The 24,153-nt window shown below is 40.4% G+C and overlaps 2 protein-coding genes across 8 annotated transcripts in view; one reads left to right on the forward strand and one right to left on the reverse strand.

The window, feature by feature from the left end:
• The window catches only part of OSBPL9 (oxysterol binding protein like 9), a 67,840-nt gene extending 50,058 nt beyond the window's left edge, over window positions 1-17,782 (forward strand). For 2 of the 7 annotated variants that reach the window (XM_074151494.1, XM_074151499.1), the window contains 16 exons: window positions 3,108-3,146; window positions 5,681-5,774; window positions 6,325-6,426; window positions 8,681-8,840; window positions 9,555-9,667; window positions 9,962-10,080; window positions 11,502-11,587; window positions 12,052-12,226; window positions 13,718-13,802; window positions 14,069-14,179; window positions 14,520-14,583; window positions 14,694-14,834; window positions 15,749-15,827; window positions 16,218-16,309; window positions 16,749-16,884; window positions 16,990-17,775. In XM_074151494.1, the coding sequence (XP_074007595.1) occupies window positions 3,108-3,146; window positions 5,681-5,774; window positions 6,325-6,426; window positions 8,681-8,840; window positions 9,555-9,667; window positions 9,962-10,080; window positions 11,502-11,587; window positions 12,052-12,226; window positions 13,718-13,802; window positions 14,069-14,179; window positions 14,520-14,583; window positions 14,694-14,834; window positions 15,749-15,827; window positions 16,218-16,309; window positions 16,749-16,884; window positions 16,990-17,064 (1,671 nt within the window). In that variant the 3' untranslated portion in view covers window positions 17,065-17,775. Of the gene's footprint in view, window positions 1-3,107; window positions 3,147-5,680; window positions 5,775-6,324; window positions 6,427-8,680; window positions 8,841-9,554; window positions 9,668-9,961; window positions 10,081-11,501; window positions 11,588-12,051; window positions 12,231-13,717; window positions 13,803-14,068; window positions 14,180-14,519; window positions 14,584-14,693; window positions 14,835-15,748; window positions 15,828-16,217; window positions 16,310-16,748; window positions 16,885-16,989 lie in introns of all 7 variants that reach the window. The other 5 variants (XM_074151495.1, XM_074151498.1, XM_074151496.1 and 2 more) reach the window with 4 other exon arrangements.
• Window positions 16,874-24,153, reverse strand: part of NRDC (nardilysin convertase) — a 32,156-nt gene continuing 24,876 nt past the window's right edge. The window contains exons 23-31 of the mRNA XM_074151493.1: window positions 23,208-23,239; window positions 22,772-22,910; window positions 22,255-22,302; window positions 21,844-21,896; window positions 21,134-21,217; window positions 19,790-19,880; window positions 19,353-19,469; window positions 19,045-19,134; window positions 16,874-18,766 (exon numbers count right to left, since the gene is read on the reverse strand). Coding sequence (XP_074007594.1) covers window positions 18,569-18,766; window positions 19,045-19,134; window positions 19,353-19,469; window positions 19,790-19,880; window positions 21,134-21,217; window positions 21,844-21,896; window positions 22,255-22,302; window positions 22,772-22,910; window positions 23,208-23,239 — 852 coding nt within the window. The 3' untranslated portion in view covers window positions 16,874-18,568. The remainder of the gene's footprint in view (window positions 18,767-19,044; window positions 19,135-19,352; window positions 19,470-19,789; window positions 19,881-21,133; window positions 21,218-21,843; window positions 21,897-22,254; window positions 22,303-22,771; window positions 22,911-23,207; window positions 23,240-24,153) is intronic.

Genomic DNA, 24,153 nt, shown 5'->3' on the forward strand with positions numbered 1-24,153 from the left:
GTTGTTTTGGTACAGTGAAACCAGTAGACTATACATCAGTCTTTGGGGATTTGGTGGAGTCAACTATAGATAGATTAGATGGTAATATGCTAGTTTTCTTACACAGCTATATGTGACTCGCTGTATTAAGGTAGCTGTTGATGAAACTGTGTGCGACAAATGACTTGCTCATTTTTTTGTTAATTACTATATAAATGTATTTAATAGTTGTTATTTTCAAAGAGGTTTAATTCCTCTGAAATTTTGCTCTTTTTCAAAAAGCTCTGCTATGTAATTAGCAAATCTGAAAGAGCAGAATTGTAATCTTTTCAGGTTCTTGATCAAAACTGGTAATAGGTGGCTGAGTTAGCTTTCTTGTTTCTATTGAATAAAAAATTCAGTTTCTGCTAAGGGTAAGTTTATTGGGGGATAGACAAATAGGATTGCTTATCTTGCGCTGATCTAAGCGTGTTTTGAAGTTACTTAGGTGGTTTGCAGATAATGGACAAAACTGAACTTGCAGTGGCAGTTGCAGTCATTTTTGATCGGGTTCAGTGCTTTACTGCTTCAACTACCATATAAGCATAAGGGTGGGTGGAATTTGGGTCCCCCAAAGATGCTAAGACTTGCTTTCTGTTACACTAAGTCAAACCTTTCAGTCCCAGTAAATATTAACCCGTGTAAATAGATGGGTCTATCCATTGATGAGTGGGGGGGTTTTGTTTGTTTTTTGCTAAACCATATCTAAAGCTCTTGTAGAGCTATTGAAGATAAGGAGGTTTAAATGAGTGGTTTATGCACAGTTAATTGGAAGATGTCGATCCATATATAGTGAAAAATATCTTCTATAAATCTTCCTGCTATTTTAATAACTTTTATTCTACTTCATCTAGTCGTCATCTTCCCCTCTCTCTCTTAGGCAACTCTGCTTGTTGACTACATGGCACTTCTTTTCCCTCCTCCCCCTTTTTCTATAAACTGTGTTTTGGTATCCTCATTTCTTACTGCTGTAAGAAATGAAGAATACAGGGGTTTTTTGTTTGTTTTTACAGTTCTGTAAGTTGCATGTATATGAATCATTATTTATGTAAAAGTGTATCGTGTCTGACTGATAGCTTTCTGTTCTCCAGTATAGAACCTTTTAAGATTCTGCAAGTTTTTTTCCCAAAGCCGTAAGGCAAGTATGGCTGCTGACTTACACTGCTGAAAATAAATCATATTAACACCACCCCTGCCCCCCATTTTTACTTCTGCAGTGCCTTTCTCACTAGGAGACGGACGTCACAATTACGTTCTGGTGGTTTGTGTACCCTGAAAATTGTTATCACTTCTCTATATATCCAGAACATCACATCTCTCTTTTTCAAACACACAGCCATTTATTATTTGGATGATTTAGGTACATTGAGGCAAACCTGGGTTTTGGGTTGGTTTTGTTTTGTTTGTTTTTAGCTGTGTGTTAAGTTGAGCTGTTTCATGGACTTTTAAAACAACCTGTCTTAGGACTTGGATAGTTAAATTTTCATTAAATTTCCTGAGAAATCAAGTGTGTAATCATGCTACTTGCATTTGAGATGACCCAAGGTATTTTCAAAATAATGACAAAAATACCAGCTAAATAGGAATGTGTTACAATACATGTGTCACTTAATCAAAAAGCAATCAAAAAAAAAAAGTGGGATGGGTAGGTGGAGCATATGGCTTGTGTTTTCCCCTGTGTGTGTATGACAGATGAAGCTGTCCAGCTTTGCTGTGTGTGATACTGTGTGTGTGTTGTGAAAATATATGTAACGGTCTCGGTGATTTTGTAAACGACAGTCTTATAGCAGAAACTATTATACGTTTTATGAAGGTAGCTGTTATAATGGAAATATTTATTTTTGTATATCCGCCTTCCCTTTTTCACTCCCTCATTTCTGGTCAGTCTGGCCTAGTTTTGTGGCATTTTTTCCTTCCTTATCTCATCAACACAGGGCATTGCTGATGGGACATTACTGAGATAGGATAGCAAGCTTCAGTACTAACGCAGCAGCTTTGTGTTTTATTGCTTAGGTCTTAGTGATGATAGCATAACATGGGAATTTTGTATGTTGACAGAAAAGATAATATATTTGGACTTCGGTGGTTTTCATTTTTTCTTTGTAAGTTTGCAACCCAATGGAACTCATTGCCCCTTAGTGTTGTTTTTGTCATGGAAAGCCTTGCTTAAGAAATGCCAACTAGCAGACTTGGCAGTTGAGCAGCCTATTGCCCACTCTATAAGCTAAGGAACAACATATAAAGTATCAAAACATAAGTATGTGCCAACTTTCTTAATACTATTCACAGCTTTTTTTTCTCTTTTTTTTCTTTTGCCTCTTAACAACTGGAAATGTGGGGAAATACTCTGCAGACGAGTCATAAGGCTCACACTGAACAAAGTTATGGATTGATATACCGGATAATACAAACTTTGCAGCAGAATTGAAGAGATTTGGCTTAGTGTTTAGTAAAATTTGTACTGCTGCTGAGAGTTAAAACTGTGCTAACTGTAGATTGGCATTAACTTGTCTGTTGCTAGTGTAATTTCCCCTGATGACAGTTTTATTCCATGCATTGCCTGCTCTTTCACATACGCTTCTAGGCAAAAACCCCCAAATCCTAGCCTGTAAATAATCTGAAAACATCTTAAAATCTAGTGGATACCAAAAAGCAAAAGTTAAAGGCGCCTCTGCCTTTCAAAAGCAAATAGTGCTTTTGAAAACTCAACCCATATCACAGTTCTTCAGAAACTGAGGATTTGTGTCTTTCGGTTTTCAGGGATGCTCTGGTGCTACAGACCCTGTTTTGGGGGAGTTCTAGTTATTTGGAGAGAACTTATGTTATAAAGAGTAATTGTACTCTGCAGTGCAGAAAGGATATTTTTTAAATTGTGTGGACAGATCCTCAGAAACCGCTACTCTTTAGAGGTGCAGTGATTATGTATAGAACTGTTACTTCTAAGTTTATTTACTGGGTCACCTGATGAGGAACATTTTGTGGCTGAAAATGTAAACGTTCCTGAGAGAAACTTGCTGTTCTCGCGTAACGCAGAACTAATAAGCCTTACAAGATTGTTATGTTGATATTTTTAACATTTTTTCCTTAAGGACCAAAATAATGAGGAGAAGCACGCAGATGGACTTATAGTAAGTTTAAATCTAATCTTTATCTCCCCTTATTTCTGCAGAACATGTGAACAGAGACCTGAATTTCCACTCATTTTGCAACATACTTCTTTCTTTCTCTAATTTAGCGCTTCAAGTGTCTTGTTAAAATTACTGTTGAGTCATTAGCTTGAGGTTGGCTAACACCCTTGTCTTTAGAAAATATAGGGATCGTTTTATACTGAGTGTCTTAAATGGCAGTATTATGACTGAACACTTAGATAAAAATCTGCCATGTGAACAGATGAAAGGGAAATTAATTATTGGGACAGAAATAGCTGTGTTCCATCTGAAGTATCTTTTTGTATGAAATAGATCAGCTATCCATGTGCTTCAAGTAGTTTGTCTTTTCTACAGCGCTGCTTATTTGATGCAAAGTTGTTATTATGTCTGTTTAAGCAATGTTTCTTCTTTAGTGTAACTTCTGCATTTTTAATGTAACTTCTGTCATCTTTGCTTTCGGTCACATGTGACTTCTCTTTCTTCGTTCTCTTTTTGTCGCTCGAGTACATTTCAGATACTTTTATTAGGAGATTGGTTTCAGTAAGACATAACTCTAAAAATCATAGTGTGTTTTCATTACAGCTGACAATAATTTCCAAGCTTTATTTGTCTTTCCATTTTATACAGCTTTAGCAGTATGACTTTCTGGTATGAACTTTGGAGTAAAGATGCACCTCCAGATTTTGGTTTCGTGCTTATTGTAAAGAAGATAAACGATTACCCTGTGGACAGTCACGTAATTCAGGTCTTAGTGTCAAGGGATAGATTCTGGTTTGTGTCCTGGAAAAGGGAGGCCACGTAGCTGGACACCGGCACAGCTCTGTGGCGGAGGTGGTATGCACAGGAGATCTGCAACTCAGAAATTTCATACAGATACTACAACATACTATAGCCTGAATTTGATTAGGCAGTGTTCTAGTTCTGTGGGCTGGCTTATGCTGAGGAGAAAAAAAAGAAATAGTATTTCTGTAAGAATATATTAACTGATGCCTCAGTGATTATGAAGACTGAAATTTTGAAGCTATCGAGGTCAACGTTAGCTTGGGCTAAAGGTCAGGAATTCACTTTAAACTTAAGCAGGAATATGATCAGTGTTTGATACCATGGTGGGGTGATGGTCGTCTCGTTTCTACGTGGTTGTTTTTGAGTTGTTACTCAACTCAGAGAAGGAAAAGTTCAGGTCTGCCTTCATCTGTTTCTGAACCACAAAGGTATACCTCCAAATATCTAACAAGAAACTCCAGTTTGTGTTGCAGTTTGGAGAATTGTTCAAGGATAAGTTCACAATCCTGCAAACAAAGTCAAATTACTTTGTTTTTTTCCCTTTATCACACCAGTGTTCTATATCATATATATTATTAGTTTCCCTAAAAACTAGGGGAGATAGAGATAGCAATAGCATCCTGTGTATTGTAGGACCATCTTGATTTTTAAGTTTCTTAACTCTGAAAATGGGATGATGATTTTAAACTGTGAAATATGTGGAGAGGGACCTACCTGTGTTGCATGCATAGTTGCACAAGCAGCTGAAGTAATGTGTAAGGGATGTTGATTTTATGCTGGAATAAAGTAGAGTAATAATATATGTACTGGGTTATTTATTTGTATAATAATTACTCAACAAAAATCTAGAAAGCAATTCTTATGCCCCTTTTTTAAAAAAAAACCTGGAGATTTTTTTGAAGATAAACAGGGAATAATAGTTTTGTTCTCAATTAAATAAATCCTGTGCTATAAAAAAATAATAAATCTTCACTGCTTCACTGATTCCTTTAATGCAGGATAAAGTTCAGAATTACAAGGCCAGGCAAAATCATACTAGTTTGGATTAAAAGACATTGCAATTTACATTTCCAAGAGGCTTGTTGTATAGAAGCCAAGAACATATACCGAAGTCAGTGACTTTCATGAGTGTCGAGTTGAATCGGTGCTGCTTTTTCAAAGTGCCCACACTCATAAGTAGATTGAACTGTGCTCTGCTGGAGACACATTGAAAACTGTCAGCTTGCATTGGAAAGAGTTTTGGCAACAAAGCCACTTCATGGCTGTGAGCATGCTGATGATTCTTCTTTTAATTTATGGGTTGAATTACTATGGTCTGGACAAATTAATATTTGAAAAAAAATGGTTTTAAAAATACAGATTACCTATCCTAATTTTTCCCAGGTAATTTGTCTCTAACTTTCCACTCTTTGCATGCAATATTTATTAATGGACATTGGAAGGAATACCAGAAGCTAGAATCTGAAATAAGAACTCTTTACAGGACAATTCAAATCTATAGCAAATTCAGTTTAGTGTAAAATCTGTGTAAAGAATTAAAGTACTAGCACTTTGGAAGTATTTCTCATGTCCTCAACTGTCAATTTGTGTTTTACTTTCTCTCTCAGGAATTTGCTATCTCGCATTTGAGCAATTTCTTGTGCTCACAATGTTCTTGCTATCTATGCTTTATTTATTATTTTTTTTTAACTGAGAAAAAAAAAAAAGTGCTTTTCTTTCTTTTGTCTCAGAGCACTATAAATCCAGTTGACGCCGTGTATCAGCCCAGCCCTTTGGAACCATCGGTGATCAGCACGATGCCTTCCCAAGCGGTTTTACCTCCAGGTATGGTGTCCGGAAGGAACCTCAGTAGAAATATTCATGAGCAGAGCAGGATGCAACTGCAGTGCAGGTGGAGGGGCTGCATCATGGTAGATACCTTCCGTGTCACGTATGGAATACAGGCATGCGCTGCACTTAGTGGTGCACGCTCACCACAGTGGTGTAAAGATAGGGAGAGGAGCAGGAGGCACTGAACTTCCTCAGCTTCCATCAGGGAAATCTGCCTCTAGTTCTGGGTAAGCTGGTATATTTTACTTGCTCCAAGTTACTAGCTTACATTTCTAATATACTTCCTTGAAATAAATGAAACTATAATTTTTAGAAAAGATAAACGTTTTCTAAGTAAATAATGGCAATTATTTAAAATGCCATCTTTGCTTAATAATAAAAAAGGATTAGATAACAATCACAGCAACATATTTTTCTGTCTGGATGGCTTTTATAGAAAAGTATTTCATTTTTGAAGGTGAGGTAAAATAATGTGGAATCTCCTTCCCAAGAAAAGTATACTTAAATACGAATTTTGGGTTTAACGTATCAAAATGTCCTCTAGAACCTGCCCAGTTGTGCAAGTCAGAGCAGCGACCCTCGTCTTTGCCAGTGGGACCTGTAGTAGCATCGCTTGGAAATCAGACTCCAACACCAAATAGTACAGGTACAGTTTGGTGTAACTGTCTTATTGAATATATACTGCCTGTAACCTAATGTAATTAGCTCTTAAGCCAACACCATATTGGCCTACATCTTGCTGTTAATCAACACTTATTTCAGTTTTGTGTTAAAATAAATTACTCTGCTCTCTCTCCCTCTCTCCACGTATACATAACACATGGGAGTATTACCAGCTTGCTTGTCTCCATCATTTCAATCTTGCAGTAATCGGCACAAGAACTTTGCAGTTAATACACCGTGTGTGCCCTTTGGGGTTTTTAATTCATCGATTCCCTCCTCTCCCCTTTAAATAATAGCATTCATCGGGTTTTTTAAAACTACAATAGATGCTTTGAAGCAAAAGTTGCTGTAATATATATGAAGTTGCTAGAATTATCTGTTTACAATTCCTATAATTTTAAAGCTTCCTATCTTTTAAAGTTTTTTTTAAAAAAACAGAAAGTACATTAATGTACTTTTTATTATTTATGTTGACTGTTACTTCCTGATCAGTTGTATTGTCCAGTCATGCTAAAACTCTCTCAGTTCCCTCCCAAGTTTTTTTCTAAGCTTGTGTGTAAATGATTTGTTGTTACTTTATTACTACCCTTCCTTCCCGGAACACCGATATGTGTGTTAAACGGTATTTACCTAAATCTGAAAAATGAAGGATACCACTGCTGGCTTTTTCTCCTGCCAAAAAATTCCTTTTTTTCAGTCTTACTCTACACATCTCATCTTCTAGTTAGTTTCTGATGGTATTTGTTTGTGTAAATACCTTACTTTGCTTAATAACCTGTGCTGTGACTTAGGGTTCCACAAAAGGTCTATGTAAGTGTTAACCTGGTTTGTCTTTGTTGCTGTGACTCTTTTGAAAAATGGTGAGTTAGTGGTGAGACAGGATTCCTGTAATCCAATTTAGGAACTGTGTTAATTACATTTTATTACAAATAACATTTGTAGCTAAATTGGAAAATAGATGTTTTAGGTAAGTAGAATACAAGTTGCGTGAAAACTGGCTGGACTGTCAGGCCTGAGGCTTGCAATCAGCTGTGTGAGGTCCAAGTGGCAACCAAGTGACTATTGGGGTTGATTTGAGGTCCAGTGCTGCTTCACATCTCAGGGAACCTGGACATAGACCTTGCCAAACTGGGAAGAACAATGGATAGGACAGGGCTGTCGTTCACAGCTGCCAGCTGTGACCGGCTGGGCACGTGGAGTGACAGAAACCTCATGAAGTTTGATGAAGGGAAATGCAAAGTTCACCTATGATGGGCAGAACCCTCAGCCTTCCCTGTTGCATGGGGTCAACTGCAGTTTGGCAGAAGAGGAGCCAGGGGTCATCTTGGTGAGCAACAAGTGGAAGATGGCTTAGCAGCGTGTCCTTGTGGTGATGAAGGCTTTGCTGCGTACCCAGCTGGATTAGCGAGAGTGTAAAGAGCAGAGTAAGAGAAGCGATGGTTCCTCTCTGCTTGGCATCTGTGAGACTTGAGTACTATGTATAGTTTTGGGTTCCACAATACAAAGACATGGACCTCCAAGGTTAGGAAGCTGAGGCCCATGATGTACTTTGAGGCTGACGGAACTGGGTTTGTTCAGCCTTAGGAAGATCAAGCTAAAGAGGGATGTTACTGCTGTCTTCTGCCAGCTATTGGGAGGATAGGACAGGGCTCCTCTTGGAGATACACAGCAAAAGGATGAGGCAGTCAGCACAAATTGCAAGAAGGGAAGTTACAAGTAGATATTAGAAAATGTTTTGTTTTTCTAATGAGGGTGACTGAAGTTTGAAATAAGTTCCCCAGAAAGATTCTGGAATCTTAATCTTGGGAGATACTTAAAACCTGCCTAGATGTGATCTTGAACAAACCGGTATAACTTTGAAGTTGTCTGGGCATCAGGCAGGGAGTTGGACCAGTTGACTTCCAAAGGTCCCTTCCAACACAAATCATACTATGAATCTATACCATTTTTCAATATTGTTGTTTTGCCTTTAATTGACAACTTTGGGAAAACATGTCCTTATACTTTACTGGCTTTCTGTGCTCTTGATTTTCCTTGTGACCTTTCTTTTGCTATCTGTTAAATGAAACTGAATACGAACCTGACTAATTATCACTTCTAATTTTGTAAGATATCGTGCCTTCTGCATTCATGTTGGTCTTTATTGATTTGAACAGTCTTACTTATGAGTTAGAACTGGTGGATTTTAAACTCGTTTGTTTGTTTTTATTAAATTTGTACATTTTAATACTCCATAGGAAGCGGGCAATCAGCACCTAGCAGCAGTCTCACCTCTCCAAGCCATGTCAACCTGTCTCCAAACACAGTCCCAGATTTTTCTTACTCAAGCAGTGAGGATGAATTCTATGATGCTGATGAATTCTATCAGAGCAGTTCTTCCCCAAAGCGATGTTTGGAGTAAGTAGCTGAAATATTCAGTGCGTGCTGAACATGATTTTTACCTTCAAGGGCATGGCTTGTCTGCTTGTAGAATTTAGTTGAGCTCAACAAGCGAATAAGCCACATTGGCTTTAAAAAACAAACAAACAAAAAGGCAGGGCGAGGCAAAAAAGCCATTCTGTGTAACAGTAAGATTCCCTGCTCCCCCAGCAGGGTCGTCTGTGAGGGATGCAGTTTCCTCCTCTGTTCCTTCCCATTCCATCAGAAATATATGTTGACAAAACTCTGAATATAAACTGAATTTGGGAAGCCACCAGCTCAGAGATTTAATCTGAGGCCATGGTGTACTTCATATGCATTTGTTGTGGCTTTTGGTAACCAATAGCCAATTCCTTCTTACATTTACTAAAAAAAAAGTGTTTAGGTTGACTGTCTTTCTCAAAAATCTCTATTTACTCTCCTTTTTTATGAATCAAAAAATTAATTTTAAGAGATGCTACATGTTTCAAAGTGGAATTAGTCAGCTGTTCTGTGCCTTCAGGTGTTGTTATCTTAGACTGCAGGCTTTCCCATTCCTTCAGCTACAGTCCAGTTTAAGCGTTCTGTGAATTAGCACGCAGCATGTCAATCAGTAAACTCCTTCAGGAATTGATGTCTCTGTATATCAAGGTATAATAATTTGATCTGAATTAGTTCATTGTGAATTGTGAGAATTTATGACTCTTCTTCAAGTTCTTCAGGGTCTGCTGCAGTCCTGACTCGGAGCAGCACGGGAAGCAGTCTGAAACGTCCAGATACCACAGAGTCCCTCAATTCTTCCCTCTCTAATGGGACTAATGATGCCGGTAAGCACACTGCGAGAACTTTCAGGAAAGAAAGTTCATAGATTTTTAATCTATGTACAAACTGTGTCAATATATGTATGATTATTTTTATATATATATGTATGACAAGGTACTTGTAGAAAATGGTTTATCTACTCTTTCTTTACTAATGGAAAATCATTGAATTGTAGAATTTAAGAACCTTAGTTTTATAGTTAAGACCTTTTTGACATATATATTTAATATATATGCTGATTAAATGCAGTCTGTCTTTGAAGATTTCGAGAAAAACAAAAGCAATTTGGTCTTTTCTAGATCTCTTTGATCCTCCTGATGATCGAGATGATGATGGGGAAGGAGAATCAGTGGAAGAACATAAGAGTGTTATTATGCATCTGTTGTCACAAGTTAGATTAGGAATGGATCTAACGAAGGTAACTTGCTGACTGTTCATGGGGAAGGGAGGGGGAGTAAACTCTGAATTCTGTGTAAATCAGTTCAGTGTTAAAGTAATAATTTAATTGTATATATGTGCTAAGAGTTAAGCTATAATCTCTCTAGCATGGTATTTTTTTAATTGGAGTTGTTATTGAGAGGGGAAAAACGAATGCAGAATAAAAATATCCAACTGCTAGAATTTGTTTGGGAAAATAGTTTGCTATGGGAAGTAGCTGTTTGTTGTCTTTGAACCTGATCCTTGGAGTCCCTGTAAGGCTGGGAGAAGAGGAATGCTGGATGCAGCAGTAATGTTTCTTCTGTCCTTTAGCTTCCTAGAACAAAGATCTACAAGATCCCAGTGTTTGATGACATTCAGTAAGACGTGAATAAAATAAAGGGGAATTAAGCATATCGTAAAATGCTTTGCTTAATTGGGATCTTGTTGAAGAAGTTGCTTGTTGTATTTTAAAATGCTACATGTAGGTCTGGCAAGTAAAGAGTTGGATTTTTCATGAATGTGATTCACATTGGTGTGTTAGGGTTAAACGAACAGCATTTTGAAGGTGTTGATCTTTCTAGGCAGCTTGGTTAAACTTAAACAAGTAATTCCAGATTGAAAAAGAGTAGGAGAGATCAATCCTAACATTAGTTTCCTGAAGTAGATGACTCTTAACTGTCTGGTCTGAAACTCACAATAGACAATAAAAAGATAAACTTAAAACGTTTCTGGAGAAATAGCCAGCAGCTCGCAAGCAAACTACAGAAGGTTTCTGGCAGTTTTGAATAGGAATTGATCCTAAATGTGTCTGGTTTGGGAACTTCTGGAATAGTTGAAAATTGCTGATCTCAAGTTAAGCTGCCAAAAAGCATCATGAGCGTGCATCTTGTCTGCTTCACTTTAAAGTCAACAGCAGCAGTCAGCACTGCTTTCAGCCGTGGTCTATGCCACACTGAAGCAGCAGATCCACAAGAATGGAACCTGCAAATGCTGTTGGGGAAGAAAAGTAGTAGGGAAGAGATCTTCCTCTTGATAAAGAGGCACATAAGGGAATGTGACTACATGGAGTGAGATTTTGACTATAACTGAAAATTGACAGAGTACATAAAGATGAAATTAAATAATCAGTGTTATTGTAATCAAGAACATCTTTTGATACGCTCGGCCATGTAGTTGGATTTGCTCTAAGGGAGACTCGAATATACATAAGACGGGGTAGTTCCTCTGAAATCTCTGGTTTTATAGAAGGTGCCAGCTGACCTGCATATGTCAGAACTCATTGGTAAGTTTGAGAACACAATCAGCTCACAGGCATACGAAGCAGTGGGTGCTTTGTGTGCTATTTACAGTTGGTACATAGGATGCTGTTGTGCAGGATGCTAAAATATCTTGATCTCTGAGTTGCTTTTCTTCATATAGGTGGTTCTTCCAACTTTTATCCTGGAAAGAAGATCACTGTTGGAAATGTATGCTGACTTTTTTGCACATCCAGATTTATTTGTCAGGTATGTGATTTTTGAAGTAGGGCATTAGCTGGTTCTGATATTGATAGAATGGTTTGGGCTGGAAGGGACCTTAGAGATCACTTAGTTCCAACCCCCTGTCATGGGCAGGGACACCTCCCACTAGACTGGGTTGTTCAAAGCCCCATCCAGCCTGGCCTTGAACACCTCCAGGGATGGGACCTCCATAGCTTCTCTGGGCAACCTCTTCCAATGTCTCGCCACCCTTAGAGTAAAGAATTTCTTTCTAATATCTGACATATTGTTTATGGCCCTGTGGGCTGCCAAAAGTAAGCTTGTAGTTTTGAAGAATATTGCTTGGGTTTTCATCTAAATTTGAAAAATAGTCCAAGTAGTCAAACTTCTAGCTGTGAAATAACCAAATATCCAAAAGCTTTCCTGTATTTGAGGTACCTGCTTGTATTTCATTTTGCCCATCCTTCTTTTCTCTCTTTTGGCCCCTGTAGCATCAGTGACCAGAAGGATCCGAAGGAACGAATGGTTCAAGTGGTTAAATGGTACCTCTCAGCTTTTCATGCAGGAAGAAAAGGGTCGGTTGCTAAAAAGCCTTACAATCCTATTTTGGGTGAGATCTTCCGATGTCACTGGGTATTACCAGGCACTGAAGGTGAAGATGATATGGTTAGTTTCCTGTGGTATGTTTTTTGGTTCCTAGAATGCATGCGAATAATTCCCAATGCTTTATTAATTTGCTGACTGAAGTGGCTTATGCTGTGTTTAAGTAGCAAAATTGACAAACTGTGGCAGTTTTTTAGCTGATTTCCTCCTGTTCTTTGGACAGAGGTTTAAAATATCTTGCATAACAAAATTTGAGCAATTAACTTTTAAGAACTATTTGACAAGTTGAAAGTGTTCTCTTTTTTTCCTGAACTGCTTTATAGCACTGACTATGAATTCCTTTTTGATTTTTTTTTTTTCAAAGTTGTGATTTTTATTAGTTCCCTAAACCCTTGTATTTTTAACAGTGGGATTTCTTTCCCTTACTTGCCAGCCTGGAAAGCAGTGCGGTTTCTCCAGTATATTTAATTCTTCTTTTAAAATTGTTTTGTAGACATCTCACATTTTGAGCTTGGATGATATTTCGGTTGTACATCTGTCTCTGGCCACTACTCTGCCTTTTGTACTTCACTGGAGTACCTCTGGTCAAGTGAAGGACACAGTAGCAGTAGTGCCACTCGTAATCTGAACTCATCTACCACCGTATGAGCTTTTCTCTTATTTGCCCAAGTTTCAGTGAGACTCAAGGATTAATCAGATTTATTCACGTGAGCCATAGTCAACAAGGTGCCCCCCTGATTCTAGAGACAAGCTCTACCACTTGCAGCCCAGCCTGGGGTGGGGGTTTTGTGGGTTTTTTTTCCTTTTTTTAACACCTCATTTGGGCTTCTTAACCTGGGAAGTTGCGAACGACGATGTGAGAAGAAGTGCTGTGGCGAGATACTTCATGTAGCCTTAGTACATGTGATTGCTTAGATATAAAACATGCATTTTTCCCCACTTAATTTGCTTCCCCTTCCCCCAGTTAGTTCGCTAGTTTGCTCAAATCATTCTCCTGTTTCTGAGGTGAATGTTTGGACTCCTGTTTGCTGGCATAAAGACAATATTGTGTTTGTGCTTCCGTTGTTTCTAATGATGAATTACACTTTCCATGATTTGCTACAGGAAATGAATGTTGGTTTTTGGTTTTGTGATACATATAATCTGATTGTTATTAATATGCATATCAGATTTTCTCAGAAGCAAAAACGAGAACTATTTCTGTCACTCATTTCTTATTAGTTAATAAGAAATTAAGTGGATTTAAATACTACTTTGTAATTGGTTTTATACATGACTTTTTCAGTTTAACTGTTGTATTGGGGGACAACTCCTCGGATACATTTATACTTAAGAGAGTAGAAGCTGCATGTTCTTTAGAAAGCATCATAGTTTCAGGAGCGAGGAGTTAATCCCCCATCAAATTAGCAAACTCACAAATAAATTAAAATCACTGCAACACGTTTTTAGAAGCCTTCTTTAAACATGGAAGCAACTTCTCTTGGAAGCATCTGGTCGCTTTCTGCTGTTTTGTGAACACTGTCAGTGACGAAAACCCTCTCTCTTGCCCTGCAGGAGCCAGTTTCAGAAGGACCAGTCCCTTGGGTCAGTAAAAGCAGCGTAACGTTTGTGGCAGAGCAGGTCTCTCATCATCCTCCAAGTAAGTTGACAGTAGCTCTGCTAATAGAGATGGCATCTGGATAGGAGCAACAGGGAAGTCAAGCTTTTGGCTTAAATCTTGAATTTACATTTTGTCTCCAAATTTAGAAGCTGAAAGTTTTCTCTATAAACTGATTTTGTGAGAAACAAATTGCAAACTCTGTTGCCACATAAGTATGAGGCACTTTGAGATATTTCCTGATGAATGAATTTGGAAACAATCGTATTAATGTCTTGCACTGCTATTTTAAATACCTTTTTTTTCAGTTTCAGCATTTTACGCAGAGTGTTTTAGCAAGAGGATACAGTTCAATGCTCACATATGGACCAAGTCAAAATTCTTAGGAATGTCTATTGGAGTTCATAACATCGGCCAAGGTGTGTGTGTGTGTAAATTTAAGAATAGAAGAGAAATTTGCATTCTGCAACTAGAATTTTAAAATAAATTATTTAAAGTCATCCTATTAAACATAAGGAATGTTTGATTTTATATAATTTGACACTACGTATCTAGGAATCAGTGATTCCCTCTGCACACTGTGTGCTGAAATCATTTAGGCCAGGGTTTTTCACGTAAACACACTCTCCCTCCCTTCTCTAGAAGCTGGACATTCTCAGCCTCTAAATGTTAGTGAATTATTCCAGGAGATCATTACGAAAAGTTCTGTTGAGGTTTTGCTGCAGGCTTTTAAAATCTGGTTTTATTTTTCTTTGCTAGGGTGCGTCACATGCCTAGATTATGATGAACACTACATCTTGACCTTTCCTAATGGTTATGGAAGGCAAGTAAATGCTGTATTTGCTATTTTCATTTTTAATGCCAGATAATATTTCATTATTAATATTTATAAGTTAAAAGGTAATGAATATATACATATATTTATAATTGCAGGTCTATTCTCACTGTGCCATGGATAGAACTTGGTGGAGAATGCAGTATTAATTGCTCAAAGACAGGTTATAATGCTTCCATCATCTTCCACACAAAACCGTTTTATGGAGGAAAGAAGCACAGAATTACAGCTGAAATTTTGTAAGCAGTTTGTTTTCCACTTTTTCTCTACTTAAATGCTGACAGTGTTTTTTCAAGACAGTCAGGAGTGTAAAATACTGGAACTGCTACACCCAATAATTTAGCTCATGATTGCCTTTCACGGGATGCCATTTTATAGCCAGGATTTGTGAGAGGAACCCTGTGGAGGCCTGCATCCTACCTTGTCCTGCTGGAAAACCTTCTCAGCTGTCGACCAAAGATTTTAAATTTTCGCTCCTGAATTATCCAAAATTTCTTCATCACTGTCTCTCCTAAAAACAAAATACTGAAGCAAGGCTTGTAACGCTGCTGCTCATAAGCTCAAAGCTTAAAGCTTTGCTGCAGATTTTTACATACTTATTCGTACCTGGGGTTCGGAGGATTTTGGTTAGACCCTGTGCACACGCCCAGGGCAGAGAATTCAGTGGAGATTCTCATCTTACGTGGAGATGTGCTGTAATATCACTAATGATGCTGACAAAATGAGGTCCATAACTTGGTTTTAAGTCATTTCTTGACGGACATTGGTAGATGTCATTCCTGAACAAGCGTTTTCCCAGTAGTCTGCGGAAGAAGCTTTAAGTTTGCAAAACCTTTTTACTCTTAAACTTATCACTCTAAATCCATTTCAAAAGCCTCTAACTAGTTTCCTAAACTCCAAATGCAGATACAGCCCTAAGGCAAGACCTGTCTTATCCTGGAACAGCATTTCCTCTGAAGCTTTATCCAGTTGAACTAATTCATGCAAAACTTCTCGCTTATAAACAGAACCCTCGTCTTTTCTGTATCGGTGATGGACATTTTAAGGGCTGATGACAAACCAGACTGTGCAGCAACTGGGATGGAGTTTTGATCCTTTAGGGTCTTTCAGTTACTGTAATTCAACTGAGAAATGACTGTTTCTTTCTGTTTAGTTCTCCCAATGACAAGAAACCCTTCTGCTCAATTGAAGGAGAATGGAATGGTGTCATGTACGCAAAATACACAACAGGGGTAATGCAGCTTTTTTTCTTTTGTGTTTTTTTTTTTTTTTTTTTTTCTCCTTTTCATCAGAAAAGGAAGATTGTGCTTGCAAAGATTTTTGGGTGTTTTTTTGGTTTTGTTTGTTTGGTTGGTTTTTTTAAAAAAAACAAACATGACTAGTTGGGAACTCCTGTGAGACTGCCCAAAAGATCACAAGAATGCTGAATTCAGGATAAAAGTCCTGAATTTACTTTGTTAATTAATTCTTAAGGTAATCTGATTTTTATAGCAAGAACGGAATCTAAAGAATGATGGCTTTTCATGTATTTCCTGACAATCAGTGTACTAGAGTGTGAGGGTATAAAATTTTAAGTCTAGATAAAGAACTGATTTATTTTATTTTTTAATCTCACTCCCTAGGAGAATGCTGTCTTTATAGATACCAAGAAAATGCCTACAATTAAGAAGAAGGTAAGGAAATTGGAGGACCAAGACGACTTTGAGTCTCGCTGGTAAGAACTTGAGTTAAATGGGCAAATTAAGCCTTCTTTTTTTCCCCAGTTAGACCCAGGTTTGCAGTTCACAGTCTGACTAATTGGGACACTTAATCCATTCATTGCATGGATGAACTCTGCTCCTCATTAGCCTTTGCTGCAGGTACAAGGTACAAGCAGGTTCGGGTTTTAATTGGGAAGAGGAGACCTGTAGTTCTCAGTCACATCCTCATGGGGACCCAATGTTCCAAGGAGCTTCACTACAGCCTCCTCACTCCTGGCAATAGACAGTGCAGTTGTGTTTTAATATATATTGGTGTTTTTTCTGCCCTTTCAATACGTGAGACCCACCTTAATTAAAACGAGTATCAATGACCAATAGCCAGTAATATGTTTCTACTACCTTGTAGCACTTTGCTTCTATAAAGCAATCTCCATCCACATTTCTTTTTTTAAGCTTATGGAAAGACGTAACCTACAACTTAAAAATTAGAGACATCGATGCAGCCACAGCTGCAAAACACGCGCTGGAAGAAAGACAAAGAGCTGAAGCCAGAGCCAGAAAGGAGAACGAGACCTCGTGGGAAACAAGGGTGAGCTTTATTCGAACAGCATAAATGCCCTCTAACCTGTAGCATTTGTTCCTTTCCAACCGAGTCATGAAAAGCTTATATCTGATTATTGCCTTTTTTCCCTAGTTATTCCACGAAGATGGAGAATGCTGGGTTTATGATGAGCCTCTATTGAAACGACTTGCTGCCAGTAAACATTAAATGGGTTAGAAAAACCAGAAAACATTCAAGCCTTGGCTTAGCAAAGTTTACATCTGATACCAAGATAGTCATCAGTTATCACGTACGTACCGTTTGGAGAGCCTGACCCCTCCAACTACAGTGGTTCCTATCTCAGGGATACTGGACTTACTGATGCAGATAAGCAATTAAACGAAACAAGCAATGTCTTGGCTGTGCAGTAACTTATGTGGGACTCTGCCCTACTGGTGGTGTGGTGTGTTCGGGCTTCAAAGGCAGGCTCTTGAGCCCCATTACTGATGCCTCTAAAGCGTGGAGAACCTGGGCCGGGAAGCATTTCCACTTTGTATAACCACTGTGAAGGCCGTGGCATTGGTATCAGTTGCGTAATATTCCTGGGTCCTACATATTTAAAAAAAAAAACCCAAGAAAGGAAAATGCAAGACGTCATTTAATCTAGCTAATGTTTGCGAGGTGTAAATATGAGGGTTCCTTTGATGGGACAATTTGTTAGAAAAACGCTACGTAAATGTTATCTTCCACCTGTATGATAATCAAATCTTTTGGCATTTCAGTGTCTTGCCCAAAATAACTTTGTTATTTTGAGATTAAAATGTAACCATAGATAATTCTACTCAGTGCATCTTAAAGCTTCATAAAATAGATTTTTCAAACTTCTCTTATGGACTTTTTATTTATTTCATAATAAACCTTTGCAGCAAGACTGTTTTTTCAGCTGAGTGATGGATCAGTTGTTTTATGTGAAATGTATTAGTATTATTTTTTTCCCACTGGAATCCTTGCAGCTAAACCTACTCCTTAAAGTAGTTCATGAATGAGCAAAAGGAGCAGAATTTGCAGCATCCACAGGAGAATTTTTCTGGACTCTGTATCCAGGTTTGCTTCAGTAGAGAAGCTCAGCAGCACGTTAAGAATCTTTGCATTTCTGTGCTTTTGCTAGAAATTAAATAATAGTCAAGTAAGTTGCTATATGTAGCAATCAAACTATTTTTCTTTCCACAGTTAAATCTAGCTTTTATTTGATTTCATCTCAATTTTGTCTATGTTGCACATACAGAAAAACTAAAAAAAAAGCAGTGTGAGATTGAAGCTTTAGGCTTTTTTCCCCTCCCGCCCACTCCGTAACTCCAGGAGAACTGAGGAATTACTTTCTCTGGGAGGCGGCACTGCTGCAGCCCTGCCGGAAGGACGCACAGAACAGGCCCAACAGGCACAGCCCCCCGCCTTCAGCCAGCTGGAGAGGAGAACGTGGCATCTTTCTGGTGGTGGGGAGACCTCTCCCTTTGCTCCAGCTACAAGTCCGAGCTGCGCCTATTATTAATGAACTTGGGAGATTAATGAGAGAGGTTGGCTGGAAACTTACTTGAGGAAAGCTTCCACGGTATCTGAACGGACGTCTTCATCCCAGCTAACACTACAGCCCAGTTTGAATAAAAACAGGTTTGTAACGTTTATGTTGCAGAAAGCACCTGTATTACACATCACTGCAGGGCACGATGTCATTTTATTTTAATATTTTATGGTAAGGGAGAACATTCAGAGTTGATGTGTAAGCTTTGATGTCCTTGATGGAAGTAACACCTGTCATCAAAGAAGACGGGGGCAAGAAAACAAGCTGAGGTATTTCACCAGATGAAGAATTCTGTACTTCTGAGGCAGCTGAAACCTCCGCGTCCCCTTCATGTTTTCCATATCCAACCACCTGGAAAAAAAATTACAAAATAAGAAATTTGTCATTAAGCTTCTATAATTTGAACCTCATTCAATGTTCATCTGTCCTGACAATTAAATACAGATACCTAAATGCAATTCAAATGACGGTAATAATTAGACCTGTACAAAATACGAGCAGTAATGTGGGTAACCACTACATGAGAAGTTGGATTACAGAGCTCTTCTTCTCCAGCCTTACTGGGCTCTCTCAGGTTATCAAAGTCTGGCATTTCAGAAGTTGGCAGCATGGAGCTGGCAAACACTCACGTGGACACTGAGCATCTTCTTCTTGTTGCTTCTGTGAGCCTGGAACCAGGTGACCAGGTCTGATTTTGTAACAGACTTCAGAGCTTCGATCTGCAACCCACAGGAACGAGGTTTAAGTAGCACATAAATACGGTTTCTCTACAAACTCATTCCCATTAGATAAAAAAACCTTTTTAAAATAGCATGTAGTTTTAGAAACGCTGTGTCACTAGTAGCGTAAATTTATGCTTTGCATTTAAAACTGCTGCAAAAAGTGAGGTGTGAGTGTTCCTTTTGGCATCGCTTAACAACATCGAGGGGCCACCCACCTCCCGGGCCAGTCTGTCAAAGAGATACTGCTGCGTCACCACTTCATTCCAGTTCCTGTCTACTTCTTCTCCGAGGTGGGAGTCTTCGCATTCTTTAAGTTTTATCAAAGCTGTAACCTGCATTTGAAAAAGACAAAACAATTAGTTTCAAAAGGTTTGAACTCCCTTGATTTGCTGTCGTATTCACTGGAGTTGAAAGAAAACCCAAATTACGTGAACAAGGGGGGGGGGTCATTGCTTTCAAACTGTAAATGGCCAGAGAGCAAATGTTGGGAGAGTAACTGCAGAACGGAGTAAGAGGAAGGGTTTAAAAGCAAGTCCTTTGTCCAGAAATATCTCAGAAATATCCCAAATGGGTGTAATCAAATCCTCCTGCTCGGGTGCTATTTAGCAGTTCAAGGAAGAGCTTTTCAAGAATCTGAGAGATGTATGTTTACCTGAGTGCTAAAAGCGTCTTCAGTTAATTGCTTGATTGTCTCTTCAAAGCAAGAAAGAAACTCCTCTATTTTCTTGTCAACCAATTCAGAACTAGAAAAGAGTTAAATAATTAAATCAGGCAGGAAAAATTAAAAAAATAATAGTGTGGGGTAAAGTAGCAGAATGGCCCTCAAATAACGAGGGAGTGTTTGGGAGAGGCTTATTTCCCTCATCCCCTTGAAACGCTCAGACTTCTGTGAACGCCATCTTTTCTGTCTTCCCTGGGGTCAGGGAATAAACCCCGTGCTCTGATTTTTAGCTCTATTGAGTCTTGGTCAAACACAGGGACTTCAGGTAAGAGGCGTCGCTGCTGTGACGCTGTCGGGGACGCACCCTGTGCTGTACCCAGCAGCAGCCTGTGCTGTGTCACCAGCCCTGCACATAAACAGTTATCTTTTACTGCATGCAGACACAAAAAAAAAAAAAAAAAGAAAAAGGACATGATGTGATGGATTGTGAGGCTTCTGAGACATGAAAACCTTCACAGCTGACACAGCCCTCAGAAATGGGAATGTCATCCAAATGTAAAAATTAAAGGCAACCCTACTCTGTGCTAATTAAACTTTCACTGACACAGTATTATTTTACATAAGTTGCATATTTTTCATATACCCCTTCAACTTTGGCGGGTCGAATACCTGTAGTTAACCCCAGCTTTGAACAAAACCATAAGCCTGTTCTGGTGGCTGCAGCGGAGGCAGAGCAGCAGCTGCACAGGATGTACCTGGGGACAGACTGAGCTCTCCTGGCAGAGTGTCTTCAAAAGGGCAGGGGGATATTTTCCTTACTCTCTGGATTACTTTTCCCTACTCAAGTCAGAACTGCTGCAGTTTTAAGAAGCTTAAGGCTATTGTTTTACTTAGGTGTCTTTTTTTAGTCACTATGTTGCAGCTGTCAGCAGTGTCACAAGCTGAGGCCAGGAGTACTCACTTTTCACATTCCCTTTGGGTTTAACCCCCCTCATAGAGCAAAAAACCCCAACCCTCTGGGGCCTGAAACGGGTGTGAGCTCCTAAATGAGAGCAGGTGCAAAGTGAAGTCAGCTGTGGCCTCATCTAACGGAACAAGAGTCAGCGAAACCTCTCAGTAATAATTCTTCAGTTGTGTAAATACGCCACTTCCACAAAATACCACACGTGAACATGGTGACAGTTTGACACCTCACCATCTCCCGTGAGGCTCGGATGTTCAGTGTGAACACGGTGCGATAAGGTCACCAGAAATGGGTGCTGTTGGCTCAGGGACGACGCCCGCAGCCCAAAGCTGGGAGTGGTGACAAAGAGTCACCAGGGGGCACGCGCTTACTTGTATTTAGTTGCCTGGGTTGCTACTGTGACCGAGAAGCCAAGAATCCCAGAAGTATTCCTGCAGGTAGGGTACACGTGGTAGCTTAAAAAGAAAAGGGGAGGGGTGTGACAATACAGTCATTATACAAGCATAATTAATATTTTATTTACAGGACATGCTACGAGCTAAAATAGTGAAATAGCGTTGGTGCTTTAGAAAGAAAAAATCTCAGCTATAAATTCTCAATAATCTCCTTTCCTTTATTTCCTGCATCACTGCACTTCAGTGTTTTCTCATTTTGAGGCAATCCTTTTAAAGCTTGGCAGAACGCGTGCGTGTTTGTGTTCCTGCAAACCAGTTCCTCACTGACGCACCCAGAGCTGTGGAAAGCTCATTCCAGTTTCCTGAGGCAGAAGGGCGCCTCTGAGGGAGGCTGCTACGCATCCCGGAGCTGCCGCGAAAACAGCCCTGGGCAACGGGGGGGCTGATTTGGGAAGGAGAAGGAACAACCTGACGCTGAATAATTCCCAATTAACACACAGTAATAGATGCAATTTTTATAGGACTCGAAAGCAACTCGGCTGCAGCCTGTATGAATGGCTGCACTTGGGTTTGACGTGTTTATGTCACTGTATCCATTAAAATAACAGGAATTAGCCACTGTGCTGGTTTCCCAGAGTAAAAATAGCAGGGAACGGCAAAGGAGTTATCCCCCACACTAAACTCACCCGAGGGTCTGCTTGGTCCTCAGGAAGTCAAAGCAAGGCTCTTCCATGTGCATCTGAAAGAGAGCCCCGATGTGTTACAGCGGAATCGATGCTCCCCTGCAGCCACCCTCAGGCTCCGCACAGAAACAAGAGCGCGACACCTGAACACAACCCAAGCGCCAGCTTTCCCACTGCACCCACCCAGTTAACAGAGCACTCGGGCTTCTGGGGCTGAGACAAAAAATCTTCTCTACGGTCCATCGCTGCGGCAGCTGGGGATCCTGTCCCAGACACTCACCACTTTAACCAGAGTGAGCAACAGACACCTGCTGTCCCCTTTGTCCCATTTAGCCCCATGGCCCTATCTGAGTTCCAAGCACTGTTTTCAGGCGAGACGCTCTGATGAGGTAGGAGACACAAACACCAACTTACCACAAGCAGCTCCATGAGGGTATATTCCCTCAAGTTCCTGGCACCTGACTAGAAGGAAAAGGAAGAATTTAGGGTGATTTCATGGAGTTAAATGCTGTAGTTCAGACCAAGGTGACAGTTGTGGGACACACTTCAGCCTGGACCATGGCACTAAATTACAGTTCACAGCAGGGGCAGGTGGAAAGTTCTTGTTTTCTGTGGGGGCCTCAATGTGGCCTCCAAAAGAGAGTGGAGGGGCTCAGCCTAGAACCAGGAGATCAGCGGTGAGGACACCAGGAAATCACCGAGGCACAATCCCAGCTGCTGGCACAGGCTGGGAGGGGAAGATGCTGGTTCAGGGAAGCCCTTTCTCTGCCAGAGCCCACCTGGGTTCAGCCTCTTGGGCCCCAGGTGAGTGCTCACACGGGGTTTCGGTGCATCCTCTGCAACATCCCTGTCCTGTCCAAGCTGTGACTTAGGTACGACATGAGCAGCTACCAGAGGGGACAGGCCAGCACACACCAAGCTGCCGCGTTACCTGGTAATAGACTGTCACTTCGGAGTTGGCATCGCCTCTGTTGAGAGTTTTCACCTTACAGAGCAGATGCGTGTTTGGCAAATCCACCACCCGGAACTGAACGGGGCAGGGATGGACCAGGGGGGAGAACTGGAGCTTTCTGAAGGGAGAACAAACAGCAAAGCGTCACCCACCCACTCACACCTTACCCAGAACCGATACAACACCCAGGCATTTACACACTCGGTCTGACATTATTTTCCCCTTCCCCGAACGATGTCCCGCTTGAGCTGCCACGACGAACAGTCACTTCCCGCAAACAGCGGCAGCACCAGTATCCAGGAGGGGAGAAGGGAATTTCTACATCGCTCCCACCCCGGCCCCCTCCCCCAGAAATGAATCTTAACTCAATTACAGTTTCCACATAATGAACGATGCGAGAGCCAAGAGTACTCACTGAACAACGTAATTCAGAAAATCCTTTGCTTCCTAGGAGAGAAAGCAGAAACAGAAGTTTGATTTAGAAGAGAATTATTACCCCGATTCACAGCCACACGCCGCAGTGCATCGCTTGAGAAAGTGACCCCCCCGAGCTCTGTCGTGCCACCTACGTCCCTGCCCCCTGTCCTTATCCCAAGTCCCTCCTCTGCGCCAAGCCGCAAGGCAAACGGAGTCTCCCGGCAGCTTCTTGCACTCTAACTTCTCCAGAAGGAGAATGCAGAAGCCAGAGAAACAGCATCACCATCCCAACAGCACAGGGTGCCCGGAGGAGGAGGAAAGGCCCCTCTTCTGCATGAAGTTGGAACTTCGAGAAGAAGACTCTTGGAAAGTGGAAGAAATGGGAGGAAGCAAGAGAAACAGAAAAACTGCTGTAGGAGTTCCAGGGCTGCACGTGCCACGCTGTGAAAGGAGCTCAGCTCACAGAGGCTGCAGCAACAAAAGCATTTTGTATGAAGGTTCTCAGCAAACCACAATTACATTCTCAGACCTCCTGTTCCACAGCTCAGGAAGGGACAGCTGAGATGACAGGAATCTGACCTCCCAAAGGACATTAGCAGTTTTTCTTTAGGAGGCTTTAAACAGTTTGAGGACAAACACCACCAGCTAAGACAAACTTCTTGGCGCCAATCATAATCGCAGGAGGTTTCTCTCATGTCACACGCAGGCACTCACCGATGCTGGATACATGGAGCTAAGCCCCACCACAGCCCTATTTTAAAAAGCCTGACGAGGACTATGCGTGACCCAGTCCCATGGTAGACGACTTGGATGAACACTGCAGGTGTTTAACAAGTCTGAAGATGACTGGACCTCACTGAGGTTTGATCAAACCGTGTAGGCAATCAAATTCCCAGGATAAATGTACTTTGAGGGGAGGTTCCACCTGTGGCACCACCATGGCC

Source organism: Numenius arquata, chromosome 8, assembly GCF_964106895.1.
Source record: "Numenius arquata chromosome 8, bNumArq3.hap1.1, whole genome shotgun sequence".
Classification (NCBI taxonomy): Eukaryota; Metazoa; Chordata; class Aves; order Charadriiformes; family Scolopacidae; genus Numenius; species Numenius arquata.